Genomic DNA, 16,396 nt, shown 5'->3' on the forward strand with positions numbered 1-16,396 from the left:
CTATCAGTAAGGCTTCCAGTCAACAGTAGGCGCTTAGCAGTTAAGTTTTGGGAGAACCAAAAGTTATGTGCGAATTTTCAACTGTGCAGGGTTGGCACCCCAACCCCTACATTGGTCAGGGGTCAGCTGTAAATGAATAAGATAATATAGTGCATCTTAGGGTCAGCTGTAAATGAATGAGATAATATAGTGCATCTTAATATTTTCTTTAATATTAGAACCATATTCTGCTAAATGAAGCAATATATAGGGTTTTTCCTTCTTCCAGAGATTGGTCTTCGGAGATTTAAAAAAGATATTGGCGATTGGTTATGATGCAGACTTGCTCCCTTATTTATGAAGTGGAAAGTAACTCCTTAGTTTTAATAAAAGCAAAGAATAAATTTTGATTTAATTAACATCACACTGCTCCTTTAACTGCTTGGAAAGAAGTCTATGAAACCTTAAATGTTAGCTATTAAATCTTTTGACTGGCTTGCTGATGAGAGTTTGACTGCCATTCAGGAATCGTTTGGATCCTGGGTCTTCACTGGAGTGAAAACTTGTGAGAACGTATGTAGGGAGCCATTTATGATGGCGGGAATGTGCCTAGATAGTTTCCAGAATGAGCAAAGAGCACAAATGCAACATGTTTTATCTTTTTTTAATTGTAGTTTTACTTCAGCTGTGACATAATTGTAAACCTGTTTCAAGATGGAAACACGTTTCAATGTTACACATTTATTTCACACTGGAGACATGACTATAAACAAGATACGTGGTTGTTCAGCATATATTTCATTAACCTGTTTTATATTATATATTATGTACTTTTGTCTCCTTCAAATGTGCTTCTTTTCTATTTTTGTAATAGTTTAATATGGACTAGAAACTTAAACAGCTTAATGTAAGAGAATCAAAGGTAAAATTATGGTAGTTCAGTTCCTCTTTCAAATGCTGTGTACAGTGTCTAGAAGATAGAATGGTATTTTTCTCTACTTAAAAATAATACTTAAATTAAATCCTAAAAATAATCTTTTAAATACATTTGACAAGTACCTTTAACATCAACTATAAAATGTAAGTGGGAAAACAATCTCAGAATTCTCCCCGACTCATATGAAAGTATTCAAAGAAAAGTTTAAGGAGCGGGGACTGAGGTGGGAGTGCACACAGGAGGTGAGGGGTTCCTGTCCCCGGGGAGTAAAGAACGCGCTGAAGGATAAGTGGGCAGGATACAGAGGGAGAGCTCTAGGCATTCACAGCACAGTCCTGAGGTGACAGCTGTCCCTGCCGTAGCTCTGGTGGAGCCTTCCCTTTCTCTGCATCCCTCCCCACCTCCCATCTTCTCCCTGATTGCCTTGGCTCTCCAGTAAGAATGGGACTAGTCACAAGCCTTGGTTAAGAGGGACTATCAATTTCTATCCAAGAAAGCCTTGCTGGACACCTGCTTTTTATTGAGAAGAGGAGGGCCTAGTACAGGTGTCCTAAGAAACAAAAGTCTGCAAAACAAAACAAAACGGAAAGGCAAGTCAAGAGACTCTTCTCTAGAGAACTTCTGTTGAGGAACACCTCCTCATTGTGAAGATATGCCTTTTGTGGGCCCCAGTCTGTCTATTTATGGTCTGCAGCTGGTGCAGTTAAAATAATAGCCATGGCTGAGGGACACGGGAGGGCAGATCCTTGTCTTTTTATAGTGATGGTCTTCTGTAAAATGAGAACTTCGGACTAGAATGATCGTGGGGTTACAGCGAAGCTCCCTGTCTTGATATGCTGTGTATGAGCCCCCTCTTTCCTCCCCTCGCTGTGCTTAAGCAGGGGGCCTAGCGATGCAGAGACAGTGCAGAGTGCTCCCGATTGGCTGAGTGTGGAAGCCCGTGACTGTCACGATAGGGACGTCATAGTCAATACCTGTGAGAAGATGTCAGGGCCTTTGATGCCACGTTGACTGAAAGTCTCAGAGTTCATAAGGGATATTTCTGCAAGAAAAGAGTGGATTAGAAGCAGCCCCAGAGTAAAGCAAGTATGGATTATAGTGGCTCCAAGTTACTATTGATTGTTTATTACCCTCAATCTTAGTGAGGCATCATCTTTTAAAACTAGTTATGAGTAATGTTGTTTGATACAATGCATTTAGTGTTTCAAGTAAAGGGTATATTTTGAAGATGATAATAAAGCAAATTTACAATTCTGAGCTAGAACATTAGCACCTTGAAGGCAGGAACCCTGCACCTTCTGGGTTTAGGATGCATCCCCACACTCTAGCACATTATTCAGCACTTACCAGGCACTTAGTAAATGCTCGTGAAATAGCCTCCTAGGCACGGAAGCATCTCCCTTGTTACCACCAGTCTGAGTCAGACGATGTTTTAGCAGTGATTTTCTAAGACTTCCTCTAAAGTAGCCCAGACAGCAGGCACACTTCTACTAAGAAGTATCAAGGGTGGTAGATTTACATACAGACAAACACTGAGAAGCAGTAAGGTGACTTCTGCTGTCTCACATGTGGCATTCTTTGTGAAGCAAGTATTAGGGAAAATTCAATCAAAAATAGGAAAGAGGCATCTAAGAACGGGGACGCTATGAGGTAGGTATTTTTGTTTATTTAGGTAATCGAACTGGGACTTCATTTCCCCTCCTAAACAGAACAGACCTTAAGTCAAAGCTCATGTCTGTAGCACACAGGAACTGGGAGCCTGAATACTCTGGGAGACATAGCTGATGAACAGTGGCAGATAGTCAGTCTACACCTTAAATGATCCTTCTAGGCGATCAGCTACGTGAACTCTGAGGAGTTTGTTACCTAAGATTTAGGCAAGAATGGACTCACCAGGAGGCACAGTGAATAAAGAAATAGGAAATTTAAGGAAGCTGGTAAAAGGAGATTCATATACTCTGGACTGTTTCCTTTGTCCTGACCCTCACGCATTCTTAATGATCCCCTTCCAATATTAAAGTTGGCCTTAACCAGGACTCCTGGCCCAAACTGCCTCTGCCTTTCCTTTCCTCTTGCCTCTATCATTTTTTTCATCAGAATGACTGTTACTAATTACATTAAACTTAAAATGAAGAGCATCTATCAAATTCATTTATTCACTTAAGAGATACATGTTGTATGCCTTTTATGTACCAGGTGCTATTCCCAGGCACTAGAGATACAGCAGTGAACAGATAAAAATCTCTTCTTCAGAACACTTACACTGTGGTGAACGCAGCACGAAAGCTTGGTTGTTCAAAGCATTCAGTCTAGTGATGCATACTAGATAACTCTGTCTAATTTTTTTTCACTTAGAATGACATGAGGTCCTTGGTAAAGACTAGTTAGCTCTTAAAAAGGCTTCTTGTCTTCTTGACAGAGCTTAACCCTCAAGATTCTTAACTTGAATGTCATGAAAGATCCAAGAGGGAAAGTAGGTTATTAGATTCTTTCCAAGAATAGCTTCTGTGTTCAACCTTGAGAGAAAGAGAATCAGTCAGCCATTTATTTCCCAGGCTGGCTTTAAAAAAATTGAAGGTATTTATATCTTTAAATTCAGGTTAAGTATTGATTTGTTAGCCAGTGTGGGGAAAAGAATAGAAACATTGCCATTTTTGAAGTCCTGTGTGTTCACTGGAACATTTCATTGTTTTCCCCCCATAATCTGATTCTGTGTATTGACTGCAAAGTAATTATTTTAAAAAATACATTTCTGTGTTTTACTAAGATACTGTATTTATAACAGACTTTCTTCAAGCCAGAATCATTTTATTTTTGAAGTATTTTTACTTGTGATATTGATTGGCTATAGTTTCTAAGAATTACCTATCCATACCCATTTTTGATCATTAATATTAATTTAATTAATATTGAATAAGTCTCTATCCCCTGCTAAGTGCATGGGGTGTTACACGGAGAATAAAACATAGACTCTGACTTTCAAGAACTTTGGCACTGAGTTTTTAAATACTTTTTAATGTGCACTTTAAAGTGCACCAAATATTATTTAAATTTTGTTTTATGTTCTTATATGTCCTCAAAGCAAATCCCTGTCACTTAAAGCAAGTTTTTTATCCTTTTGAGAGACAGTTTGCTGGGTAGATTCTTCTTTCAACTCTTCATTTCTAAAACTTAGTGCACATAGACAATTCCCATAGATACTTAAACCAAAATGAGAACAAAGGCTGATAGTATACATAGAAAAGTTGAGTAGAGGAAATAGTTTAGAGTGCTTGAAAATATAGATGTCAAACATAGAAATGTGAATTCTTGAAACAGAAAAGAAGTAAGAGTGGAACACTTGATTTTAAAAGATGCAGCATTTTTCTTAAACACTCTCATTTCTGTATTTCTCTTCTTTGGTGGATGATTATGGTGGACTTCTGCAAGACCCAGACCATTTTATTTCCCATTTTTACTCTCTGTAACGCCAAAGAATAGTAATTACATATAATTAATATTACAGAGTGGTATTAATAATAATCAGATTCTCAACCTTTATAGTTTGTTTTATATCAATAGAGAAGTAATTATATTTATATGCATAATGATGTATTTTTAAATATATTATTAACTGTATTTTTTAAACATGTTAAGTTAAAGGTCATTAAAAAAGGAATGTTCTAATAATAAACTGATAAGAATATTCATTTAATTCTCCACAGTTACATACCAGAGAATGTGAAGCAGGAGTCTTTGGTTATACATTACATTTTAATAGCGTGACCATGTGTGTTTAAACTTTAAGCATGAGGCTGAGAAGTAGATCTCGAGATCATTTTAAAGTTAAGATTGTATTGTTGCCAGCTGCGCGGAGTTTCTTCTTTCCTTAATTGTGCTGTTCGTAGTCTTTTCAAATCTGTTTCTACTCAGCGTTGTCCCTTCCTCCTTCACTCATATGATGAACACGTTATAGGAGGAGACTTACTGAATTCCTTCTTGCTTGGCCACAGTTTACAAAACTGTTTGTTATCTTAAATACTTTATTAAGACTTAAGAAACAAGCTTTAAATCCTAATTGGTGTTGAGGCCTTTCTTTACCAAAAGTGTAATATTTTATGTCCCTTTGAAATGATTACATTTTTTCCTAAGAAAGAATCACTCTTCCCTGTCCATGGGCCTCTAAGGGGGGCATATAGAACTGTTCTAAAGTGGGGCGATGGTGGCCGTCAGTGACGGTTCTCCTGGAAGAGGGCATACGTGTTGGTCACTACCCCTAATGCTGCAGCACATTCGATCCATCGTCTCCTCTCCAGTTTATTTCTTAAAGAGTACAGGGGTGATTGATTTTTTCTTTTCACTGATGTAAAATACTCAAAATTTCAAAATATATGGCACGTTTATTATCTCTAACCCAAGGGCATAGGTTCTATAGAGTCCTACAATTCTACATTTTCTATTGTTATCAACATTTAATAAGTCTTCTCTTGCCAGACAAAAGGAAGTTTACCAAAGTCTTTATCAAGACATGCATGCTGAGTTTTGACAGGAGGCTTTTTGTAAAGTAGAAATATGAAGTTATTAATAAAACTGGAAATGGCTGTTCTGTTTGGAACCACTGGGCATCCAAAGAGAAGTCCACTTGGACAAAGCAGCAACAACCCAGCCCAACACCGTTACTTCCCTTGTTGGTATAACTTTAACATAGATGGAATTCCCGGATAATCTGAAGAACGTTTTGAACTATTTAGATGCCCTCCTTTGGGATTTAAGAATGATGACACTTCTGCAACTAATGACGTGCTACCAAGGTTTTTCACACAAGGAGAACTGTAACTCAGAGTTCAGTATGAAGTTTCTCTTCCAGGTATAGATTCCTGAGATACCAGAGACATACAGTATGCTCAATTCTTTAAAAGAAAGTTGAGAAGATGTTAGGTCTTCATGGGACTCAGCCTAACCTTCAGAACATTGGCTTAGCCTAAATGAAATCTTTCCAACAATGTATCCTAAACCTTTACATGCCACATTCAAGCCTTCTAGACTTGTCAAAACAAATCGTCCATCTGTCATCTAAAAATTTAGTAGAGACCAGCTGGCTTTTTAAAAATAAACAAGCATAAGATTGTTTACTAAGTCTGAGAGTCTGTTTCTGTTTTGTAGATGAGTTCGTAGTGTCTTTTTTTTTAGATTCCACATATGAGTGATATCATATGGTATTTTTCTTTCTCTTTCTGAAAAATAAAAGGAAAAAAAAGAAAATGAAAAAAACAAGCATTTAATTAGTAAGATACTGGCATAAGTTTGTATTGGATTTCTTGTCTAGCTTAACATTAAAAATAAAAAAGAAGCTAGATTGGTATTAAGGCAGCAGCATGCAAGAACCTGGCAGGCATGATGCTGAGTGAAATAAGCTAGACAGAGTAAGATAGATACTGCATGGTATCACTTATATGTGGGATCTGGAAAAAAAAAAGTCGAACTTAAACAGAATACATTAGTGGTTGCTACGGGCAGGTGGATGGGGGAGAAGAGAAGAGTTTGGTAAAAGGGTACAGACTTTCAGTTATAAAATGAATAAGGGCTGAGCATCTAATGTATGACATGGTGACTGTGATTGATAATACTATATTGCATAATTGAAGTTTGCTAAGAGAGTAGAATCAAAGTGTTCTCCCCAAACAAAAGAGGCAAATACTCGAGGTGATGGATATGTTAATTAACTCTGTAGTGGGAATTCTTTCATAATGTATACATATGTCAAATCATCAGGTTGCACACTTTACATATACCTATAATTTCATTGGTCAGTTGTACCTCAATAAAGCTGAAAGTAAAAGAATGACTAAATTTTGCATTTTTTAACAGGTTATATCAATCAGTGAAAATCCTGTATTCGTTCGGCATCTTTGTGACATATTCAATTCAGTTCTATGTTCCAGCAGAAATAATCATCCCTGTGATCACATCCAAATTTCATGCTAAATGGAAGCAAATCTGTGAATTTGCAATAAGGTCCTTCTTGGTTACTCTTACTTGTAAGTATCAATACATATTTAGATCACAATGATTTTTTTATTGTTGGATTTCTTGTAATGAAGTTACTTAATACGTATTTTTTGTATTTTTTAAAACAATTTTGTTCATGAAGCTAGGATCCATTTTGCTTTAAAATTCTGTTATTCTGCTGCCATAGAAGAAAAACACAAACCGGACCCTATCACACTTAAAACAACTAATCAGATTATTACCCTGGAAATGACATCACTCGTGACTGAAATATAAGTATATTTAGATGCATAAGAGATGCATGTGTCAGATGGGTAAGAGACCCCTTATTATGTTGTTGATACACACTTTACTTTGGTTTTCTGGTTTGCTCAGGTTTTTTATGTCTGCTCACTTTTGTGTATTTAACAGTTTAACTCTTCATAATTGCCTGGAAGGATGGGTTTTGTTTGGCTTTGGTCTCTAATGATTTTGGTGGCTTATTTTACTTATTATTTGAAGGAGTGTATATAATCTCTTACTTAAGTTTCACATTATAAAATGTCTCCAAAAAGTAGAATGAATAATGGAGACTTGTGGAGAGGGAGCTTGAGTGTGATATAGCAGAAGAAGAGTGACTTTTAGAGTCACACTGACCTGACGGTTCAAAGTCAAGCCTGCCGCCTACTTGCTGGTGTCATTAGGTAAGGTACGTACCATCTCTGAGCTCCTCTTTCCTCAACTATGAGATGAAGACGAGGCATTTGCAATTATTAGCAAAGTAGCTAGAAGTTGTTACCATCATTATTGTCACCACTTCTATTATAACCACAAATAGAAATACGACTGCAGCACTGAGCTAACTAATGGCATTGCCTAGAATGACACCACGGACGAGATTACTGGTTTTCAGGGGAACACGCAGCTTTGGACGATATGAATAACCATCTTGGCCCATTCAAGGTTCGAGGATGGTAGACCCAGAAATTCCGGGCAACTCTGAAAATTGCCTTGAGCAGCTTGGACTTACACCTACATTTAAAGAACTGGGTGTATTAAATTTTGTTCAAAGAAAAAGCAAAGCTAGGGAAAGTGGATGAAACTTATCTTTCAAAATAATCATTTAAACAAACTATGTCAACTAATAAAGCAAATCACATTGAGAAATGAAGTTACTACGCCCCTACTCTGATGACTGATGAAACGTTCAGTAGGAAAAAGTTAAGTTAAAACGTTTCAGAATATTTTTTATGCATTGCTTTCATTGATATTTTGACAACTGTACTAAATAAAAAGACTTATTTCAAAGTCCTTTTATCGATAGATGGAAGACAGCTCTATTCTGAAAGTACATCTCCTTTGAAAGCTAGTTACTGAAACTCACTGAAAGGAGCTTGAGGAGGGTGTTAAGGGGTCCGGCACTTGGATCACTTCATCCGTTCCTGCACAGCGGCTGCTTGTCCCATGCCAAGCTGCCATCCACTGAGGGACAGACCACGCTGTACATCTGCTGCCGGGAGTTCATTGCCAGAAGCCAGGGCTTTTCCTCAGGAGCTGAGTTCATGGCACAGAGGAGTGCAGCCTTTTCTTTGCTGCTTCTTTGTTTTGTTGGAGATAGTTAAAGCTACTTAACTGTATGTGAGGGTAGTGTTTACAGCATGGTTTGGACAGAGAGAACACAAACCATGCAGTACTCCTTTCTGCCTCAGTGAGACACAGCATCGGATGCCGAGCTCTGTTTCGTCTTCGGCACATCCTTCCAAACTGAAGTAAAAGCCAACTGGTGTTCATGACAGGGCTGTTCTGTATCTATTCCTCAAAGCACTTGGAAAGATTCAGGCGCAGGCTCCTTACTGACGAACAATTGGAGGGCTGACGGGACCTCGTAATGTTCCGAGAGCAGGCTGTGCGGCACCAGCAGTGAGAGAGGAGGCTTGGCTGGGTGTGCGTGGAAAATTGAGTATCTTCACTGTTCCATAATCCTTCCCCAGCACTGACTCCACATAGTAAGGGTCTTCAACGTCATGGGCATATCAGCTTGCGTTACACAGGTTATGTCCAAGTCTCCACTGAGCATTTGAACACTCATTTCACAGTGTCTTCTTAATGGAACTCAGAAGCTTGAAAAGATGTCTCAGACTCTTCCTGCGTGCTCCCTGTAGGCACTTACCTGCTAGGTAGATTCACACAGATGGGAAAGAAGGGTGGATAGGAAGTGGCCAGGGGCCACCATTGACTGTAATAAATGTCTTTTATTTTCAAAGCGAATCTATAGAAAAAGCTATTACATTTTGACTTGAGACCAGTATTTTGATTCCATGTTTAAACTGAATCACAAAATACGTTAAATACTACTTATTTCTGTTATTGTCCAATTCATTGATCCTTGTACTATTTCTGATTTGAAAAGTCCTTGGCTTTGAGAGTATGCTTTCTCCTTTTAGAATGACTGCATAAAGCACAAATCTTTAGTAGCTTCTAAAATACTAACAAAATACACTAAAATCTTTCATTCAAATTAGTTGCCAGCGCAGGGGTCGGGGGGGGGTTAATACCTCAGTGGTAGAGCGCCTGCCTTAGAATGCGTGAGGTCTTGGGTTCTATCCCCAGTACCTCCATTTAAAAAACACTAAGTTAGTTGCCACTGCAGATGAGAAAAAGTACCATTCTGTATCCTAATATTCTATCTTAGAGTAAGTAGGTATATGGAGAGGACCATTCACTGTTTGTGTAGTTAAAATGTATATGCTAGCATGTTTCCCACAGTTTTGTTGTTGATGTTAATATCAAGCACTTTATTTTTTTCTTTGATATATCTGCTTTCACCATTTAGATGCAAAAAATGGACTTAAATTGGCTCTTATTTTTCGTATTACAGGAAGCTTTGTGCCTTAAGGATACATTCTTTTTTTCTATAATACAGTTTTGGGAAACACTGAATAAGCTTAATTAGTGCTCAATAGATCTGTTCAAAATAACTGTCTGTAAGTGACATAGGGCAGCCTACTTCCAGTAAACCTATAGTGGACATTTGTAATGAGTAAACTCTCCGTATCCCAAGCCATCCTTTTATGTATTGTGTTTGTGATTTTGAGTTCTTCTATGTCGGATTTGCCTAACGTCTTGTCTACTAATAACATTTCCAAAAAACATTTCAGGCCACTTTTACTAGCAAATATCGACTGGTTGGTTATGTAACACTTAAAGGATGACTTTATCTAATTGATAAATTTCATGATTTAAAAGTGTTTGATAAATGGAGTTTTAGTCTGAATGAATAAATTCTAAAATACTGTGTAGTGTTCCTACACATTGTTTTCCAACAGTATCCCACTTGATTTACTAGTATCAGCCTGGGGAAAAATGGATTTCAAAATGAAAGCGTCTTCAGATGTCAAGGCTGTACTGATGCTTGTCTGGTTGTGCTTTTCAGTACTGCCACCTAGTGTAAGTAGGCAAAGCATGTCTCCACAAAATGGATGTATTCCATGAATTCTGGAAGGTTCTAAATGTGTTTGAGAGTTATGCCTTACAGTTAGTTTCCTTGAGAGAAAAATTAAAAGGATGTAGCAAGCATCCTTTAAATAGGGAATCCACTTTATAAAGTATTTCCTGTCTAGAGCTCCATCTCCCTCAAAGTCAGTTATTGTATTTAGGAAGATTCATTATACTTCAGTCCTATAGGTGTGAGGCTAGGTTTATAATTTCAAAAATATAATTTTTAGGGTTTTAGCTTTCATAGTAATTTAAATAAAAATGGTAAACAATAATGTGTGGTTCTAGGAAACGTGGTGGTTTCAAATTAATCCCACATCCTATTGAAAAATGTTGAGAGCCACAAAGAGAATAGGGGAGGAGAAAAAAACCCATAAACTAAAAATGAAGAAGTAAAGAAACCTGTAGTCTGCAAACTCAAGACAATTACAAAGAGCACAAATTGAATTATATATATTGCACAGAAAGTTCAGTAAGAGACAAAAGAAGCTAGAAATGAGAAAAGCAAAAGGAAGTAAACTTAGAAATAAGAGAGAGGAATAACAAAGATAAGAGAAAAAATCGGTATCTTTTGAAGACAAGTGAGGGAAAGCCAACACATGCATGGAGAGTTGGGTGATGCAGTCAGCACTGATGGCAGTGGTGGTGCAATTGTCACTGCGTGTGTGTGAGCAAACTCAGTTGTTATTTCTGGTGGCAGCTCCAAACCTCAAGAAATTATTCAATGAACCATTTCAGGACAATTTGGAGAAAGAATATGAGTCTCAGTTTTTGCAAACCTTCTCTCGATACCTTTTAATAAGGTAAAGATCAAGAAAGCACCAGATCAAAACTTACAGAAAACTTGTCAGTAGCTTGGAAGAAACTCTGTTAACAGTAATGGTGCTTTTTTTTTTTAACTTGTCATTTTGAAATAACTTAGAAAAGTTATAAGAGAAAGTAGAATTACCATAAATCCTTTATTCAATTTCCTCTAATGTTCACAGTTTACATACCATGATACAATTATTAAAGCCAAGAAACTTAACATTGATACAGTGCTACTAACTAATCTGTAGACCTTACTATGATTTTGCCAGTTTTCCCACTAAAACCTTTTCTGATCTGGGAGCCAATCCAAGGTCCCACTTGAATTTAGTTGTCTTGTCTTTTTGGTCTCCTCCGGTCTTGACAGTTCTTACCTTTGTTTGTCTTTCTTTACCTTGATGTTTTTGAAGTGTTAGTGATTTTGTAGAATTTCCTTTGATCTGGATTTGCGTGATGCTTTCATATGATTAGACTGAAGTTAAGCATTTTTAACAGGAATTCCATAGGTGATGCTTTGCACTTCTCAATACATCACATCATGGTATCAATGTGTCTCATTACTAGTGACGTTAACTTTGATCACTTGGTTAGGATGGTGTCTGTCAGATGTCTCCAATGTAAAGGTACTCTTTTTCCCTGTATAATTAGTGAGTATCTTGTAGGGAGATATTTTGAAGCTATGCAGGTATCTTGTTCTCATGCAGTTTTTGCCCACTGATTTTGGCGTCCTTCAGAGACTTTTCCTGCAGTAGTTATTACTGTAGTGTTTGCTAATAATGATTTTCTATTTCCCTTGTTTCTTCTATTTTTGTTAATTTGAATTCTAATGTAAGGAATAGCTATCTCTTCTCTCATTTATTTAATAATTTGGTTATATCATACCACCCCATGTTTTCTGCATTGAAGAATGAGCTGTAATAGATAAACAACAGGTTCACACTGTATAGCACAGGGAACCATATTCAATATCTTATAATAACTTATGGTGAAGAAGAATATAAAAACAAATATATATATATGTTCATGTATGACTGAAGCATTATACTGTACACCAGAAATTGACACATTGTAAACTGACTATACAAATGTGTGTGTGTGTGTATATATATATATACACACACACACACACACACACACACACACACACACGTATACATATACATACAGAAGAAAAAAAAAGAATGAGCTGTGTGGCAGAGTAATGAAAATACTTTGGAAATAAACTATCCAAACTTCTTCACCCAAAATTTCAGAGTTAAAAATTAAAAGGTGGAAGCAAATCTGTTGATAGGTCCAAGTCCGAGAAATATCACTCAACTGTTTGGTTTCTTTCTTTGTTTTCATTTTTGGCTCAGAACAAAACATGACAGATTCTTCCACAAGCAATAGTTTAGTAGTGCCTTCTTGCATTCATTACTTTTAGTGTGTTGAAAATATCTCCAGTTACTATTCATGAAAGTATTAAATGTTTACATAAGAGAAATTTGCATTTGTATTTGCATTTTCTAGGTGCTGGTGCGATTCTGATTCCTCGCTTAGACATTGTGATTTCCTTCGTTGGAGCCGTGAGCAGCAGCACACTGGCCCTGATCCTGCCGCCTTTGGTGGAAATTCTTACATTTTCTAAGGAGCATTACAATATATGGATGATCCTGAAAAACATTTCTATCGCCTTCACTGGAGTCGTTGGTTTCTTGTTAGGTACATACGTAACTGTGGAAGAAATTATTTATCCTACTCCCAAAGTGACAGCTGGCACTCCACAAAATCCCTCACTAAATTTGAATTCAACATGCTTTACGTCTGGTTTGAAATAGTAGCAGCAGAACTGTGAGTCTTCAACTTTTGTTTCTAGTCTGAAAATGATTAAAATAAGAACTAGTAGAATACATTGCCACATACTTATAAATAGAACCAAACCATTTTCTTTTGGCACCAGATTGATATTTTGGCAGTAAATTGTACTTCTTTACCAGTGCTGATAAACTACAACAGATTCTTGGTTTTAAGTATTACCAGCAATTTAAAAAAGCTTAGTTTTGAAAGTGTAAAAAATTAAAATGTTAAAAAAGTTAAAGAGTAAAAACATTTCTGTTATTCTTCATTCAATGAGAAATATTTTAATCAAGATTCTCTCTTTTACCCCCATGTTACTCTCTTGCCACCCAGTGGAGGGGAGAACAGGGTTTCAACAATAAGAGAATTAAAGCAAGATACAGGTAACTAAAATCTGACCATCCCAGTGAATTTCAAAGTATACTTTGTGTGTAATGGAAAAATATTTCGATTATGTTTTTATTAGAGAGCCAAATACTTAAGTTTAGCCCCTGGAAATTTAGAAAGCTCTCATTAGCCATAATGTAAGCATCAGAAGATCCCCCAAACCAGTGTTACATTTACGCTACTCTGTGATAGTAGCTGATCTTCATAATGAAAACCAGGAGGCACTGTGCACAGTTCTGACTTAGTGTTTCAACCAAATTTGAAAGAGACCTGAAAAGTTATCCAATACAATTTCCTTTTTTTTTTTCTTTTTTTAACTGATGAAATCAATACCCAGGACTGTTAAGTAACTTGGTCAAGACCACTCAGCCTTGAGCTCAAGAGAACCTGATCTTTTGATTCGCAGTCCAGGATGTTTTGTCTTTCCCATCACATTCAAGAGAAAGAATAAGTTACGTTCAGTTTAACCTTAGTGTTGAGTCTATGTAATTACATTTTCATACTTTGAAAGTCATGATGTTTGACGAGTGCACACGACCCGAGCAGAAAGTCGGGGAGCTCTTTAAGAAGCCTGCGCTACAGCCCTTTAAGCCTCAACCTGGGAAAGAAGCGATGCTCTTTGAAGTAGAATAGAAACCACCCGCTGGCTAAACTGCCGGCTGGGAGAAGGTGCTCAGCTGTCCTGTTTGTGGCTCGAGCTCCCCTTCCCATTTCTTCCTTTCTAGGCTGGTAGGCACCGTCTTTCCCTAAAGGCAGAAAACAGAGCTGACAAGATGCAGGATTTGTGCGTTCTTGCCAGCCTGTGGCTTTTCTTACCACAACCTTTTACTCATCTGAGTGGGCAGAATAAGAGGCTCAGGCCTGGGGAAGACCGAGATGATAATGATCTCTCTTCTAGATACTGAGACGCTCCAGGCTTCTTTCAGAGAAATACCTTCAGCTCCTCCATCCTCTTCAAGCCCAGTTATTGACCATATCAAATAATCTCAGTGAGCATGGAGGATGAAATGGTTAAGTTTAAAACTGAGAATTCTGATTTTTTTTTTAAATTCGTACTTTCACACTCATTGAGCTTTTTAGTCAGGCTGGTGTGCTCTAACTTCTAATACTACAGAGTGCCACCCAGATCACTGTAGGGGGTATAGTCTATATTTTTATATGTAAATGTTAACTTAGCTCAAGTATTTTTTGCTGAACATTACTAACAAGTCATCAAGTACAATCCTAAAGATATATCAGAAGCTTTATTTTGGTACAAATTCATAAGAATCAAAACTTTTTTAAAATGCTTGCATTAGGTATCACGAATAATTGTGATGTTTTGATGTCAAATCTGTTGAGCCTTCAGTCATAGTGGGAAATTCGGCAGAAGTTATAGGAAAAGTAACCGCCGTTTAAAATGTTTATATAATCTTGAAGCTAAGAGTAAATTAGGTGTTTTTTTAAAAAAAAATGTATAACTTGGCATAAAGTGACTTAAAAACCATTATTTAATAGAAAGCACTGTTAGGTGTTTGTCAACTGTCTTCAGGTAATATTTCTCGTCTGTGTGTGAAATTTTATTTTTATACTTTGACCTTTGTTTATATTCCTTATGGAATGCATTAAATTCAGTGAAATTTCAAATAGTTGATCATAGCAATATATAAGTTTTAAATTCAGTGAACAAGTTTTGAGTATATTATCAACCAGGCTTCCTTATGCACTGAGTGCTGAACTGGCATCCAGTATGCAGTTCACTAAATTATCAGTACTTAAACACAGAGGAAACTTGAAATGCAGGAAGGAAGAGGGGTTGAGAAGGGAAAGAGTAATTTTAATTCTTAACAAGAAACACTATGTACAGATAAGTATAAATGCACTCTTATTTAAGAATTTTTGATGATGTATTTTATTTGCAAAAAGAATGGGCACTATTTTTCCTCTGAAAATTTAGTTTTAATGAGTCATAACATTTTCTGAAGATTCTTGGAGAAGATGAAGATATTTTGATTAAACCAGCTGTCGACTTTATTTTGGGGCCTGGAAAGATGAGAGTGGTTGCACCTGTCAAATTTTGTATCCAGCATCTTTGGTCCATTCCACGGCTGAAATGACTTCAGCGTTTCTCCTGCCACCTCAGTGATGTACCCTCTTCTCTGAAAGCTAGTCAGGTGCCTAAGAGCCTCTTCCGCTCCTGGAGTGGAAGAGAGAAAGGATGGCTTTATTTACCTCTGATGACCTCTGAGCTAAGTCAGTCACCACTGTTCCCTTACAGCCAAAGGGGTTCCACCAATTTCAGAGTCAACTTGTCAAAACACTGGTTCTTAGACATTGTTTGTTTGTTTGTTTTTTAATCAGAGGATCTTCTTTTCCCCACCTGGCTAGATTTCTCCACAGTTGAATAAACAAGAACAAATTTTTTCTTACTTAAAGACCAAGTTGTATGGCGTTGACAAAATGAAAAAAGTACTGTATTAGCAAATGCCATGTTATGTTTTATGTGCCCTCTGGATTCCCCTTTATTAAAACAATTTCTGCCTCCTGTCTAGGTGATGCACCTAACATTTTTATAAGCATTTTATGCAGTTTGCATGTTGTAAATGTCCTAACATGGCCTAATTTCATTCAGTATTTTCACAATAGTTACAGAAAGGCTCTTTAACTGCAAAGTGGTGCCCCAATATTAATTGAGATGTTAAAGTTCTGCATTAGTGCCATTTCCAGCTGTGGCAAGGCACAGGTCTTGCTCCAGCTCACCTGTAGCACCTCTCCTGGAACTAACATGTGGCAGGTGGCAGCACAGCATGAGTGGTGCATTTTTTTCTTACTGATATATGTACCCACTCCTTTCTTCACTTAGAATGGAGAAGAGACTTAATAGAGCTCATGGAAATGATAAATACAATTACTTAAATGATACCAATGGCTCAATGAATGTTTTCTGTTGAGGAATAAAATAATTTGGTAAAAATATGGACCACTGATACTATAAAGTGAGCTCTTAAA

General features: G+C 37.0%; 1 protein-coding gene across 3 annotated transcripts in view; it reads left to right on the forward strand.

The window, feature by feature from the left end:
* The window catches only part of SLC36A4 (solute carrier family 36 member 4), a 44,224-nt gene extending 29,190 nt beyond the window's left edge, over nt 1–15,034 (forward strand). For 2 of the 3 annotated variants that reach the window (XM_072969017.1, XM_072969019.1), the window contains 2 exons: nt 6,764–6,933; nt 12,695–15,034. In XM_072969017.1, the coding sequence (XP_072825118.1) occupies nt 6,764–6,933; nt 12,695–13,002 (478 nt within the window). In that variant the 3' untranslated portion in view covers nt 13,003–15,034. Of the gene's footprint in view, nt 1–6,763; nt 6,934–7,046; nt 7,227–12,694 lie in introns of those variants that run through there. The other variant, XM_072969018.1, reaches the window with a different exon arrangement.
* Nucleotides 15,035–16,396: the final 1,362 nt, after the last annotated feature.

This window comes from Vicugna pacos, chromosome 10 (genome assembly GCF_048564905.1).
Source record: "Vicugna pacos chromosome 10, VicPac4, whole genome shotgun sequence".
Lineage (NCBI taxonomy): Eukaryota > Metazoa > Chordata > Mammalia > Artiodactyla > Camelidae > Vicugna > Vicugna pacos.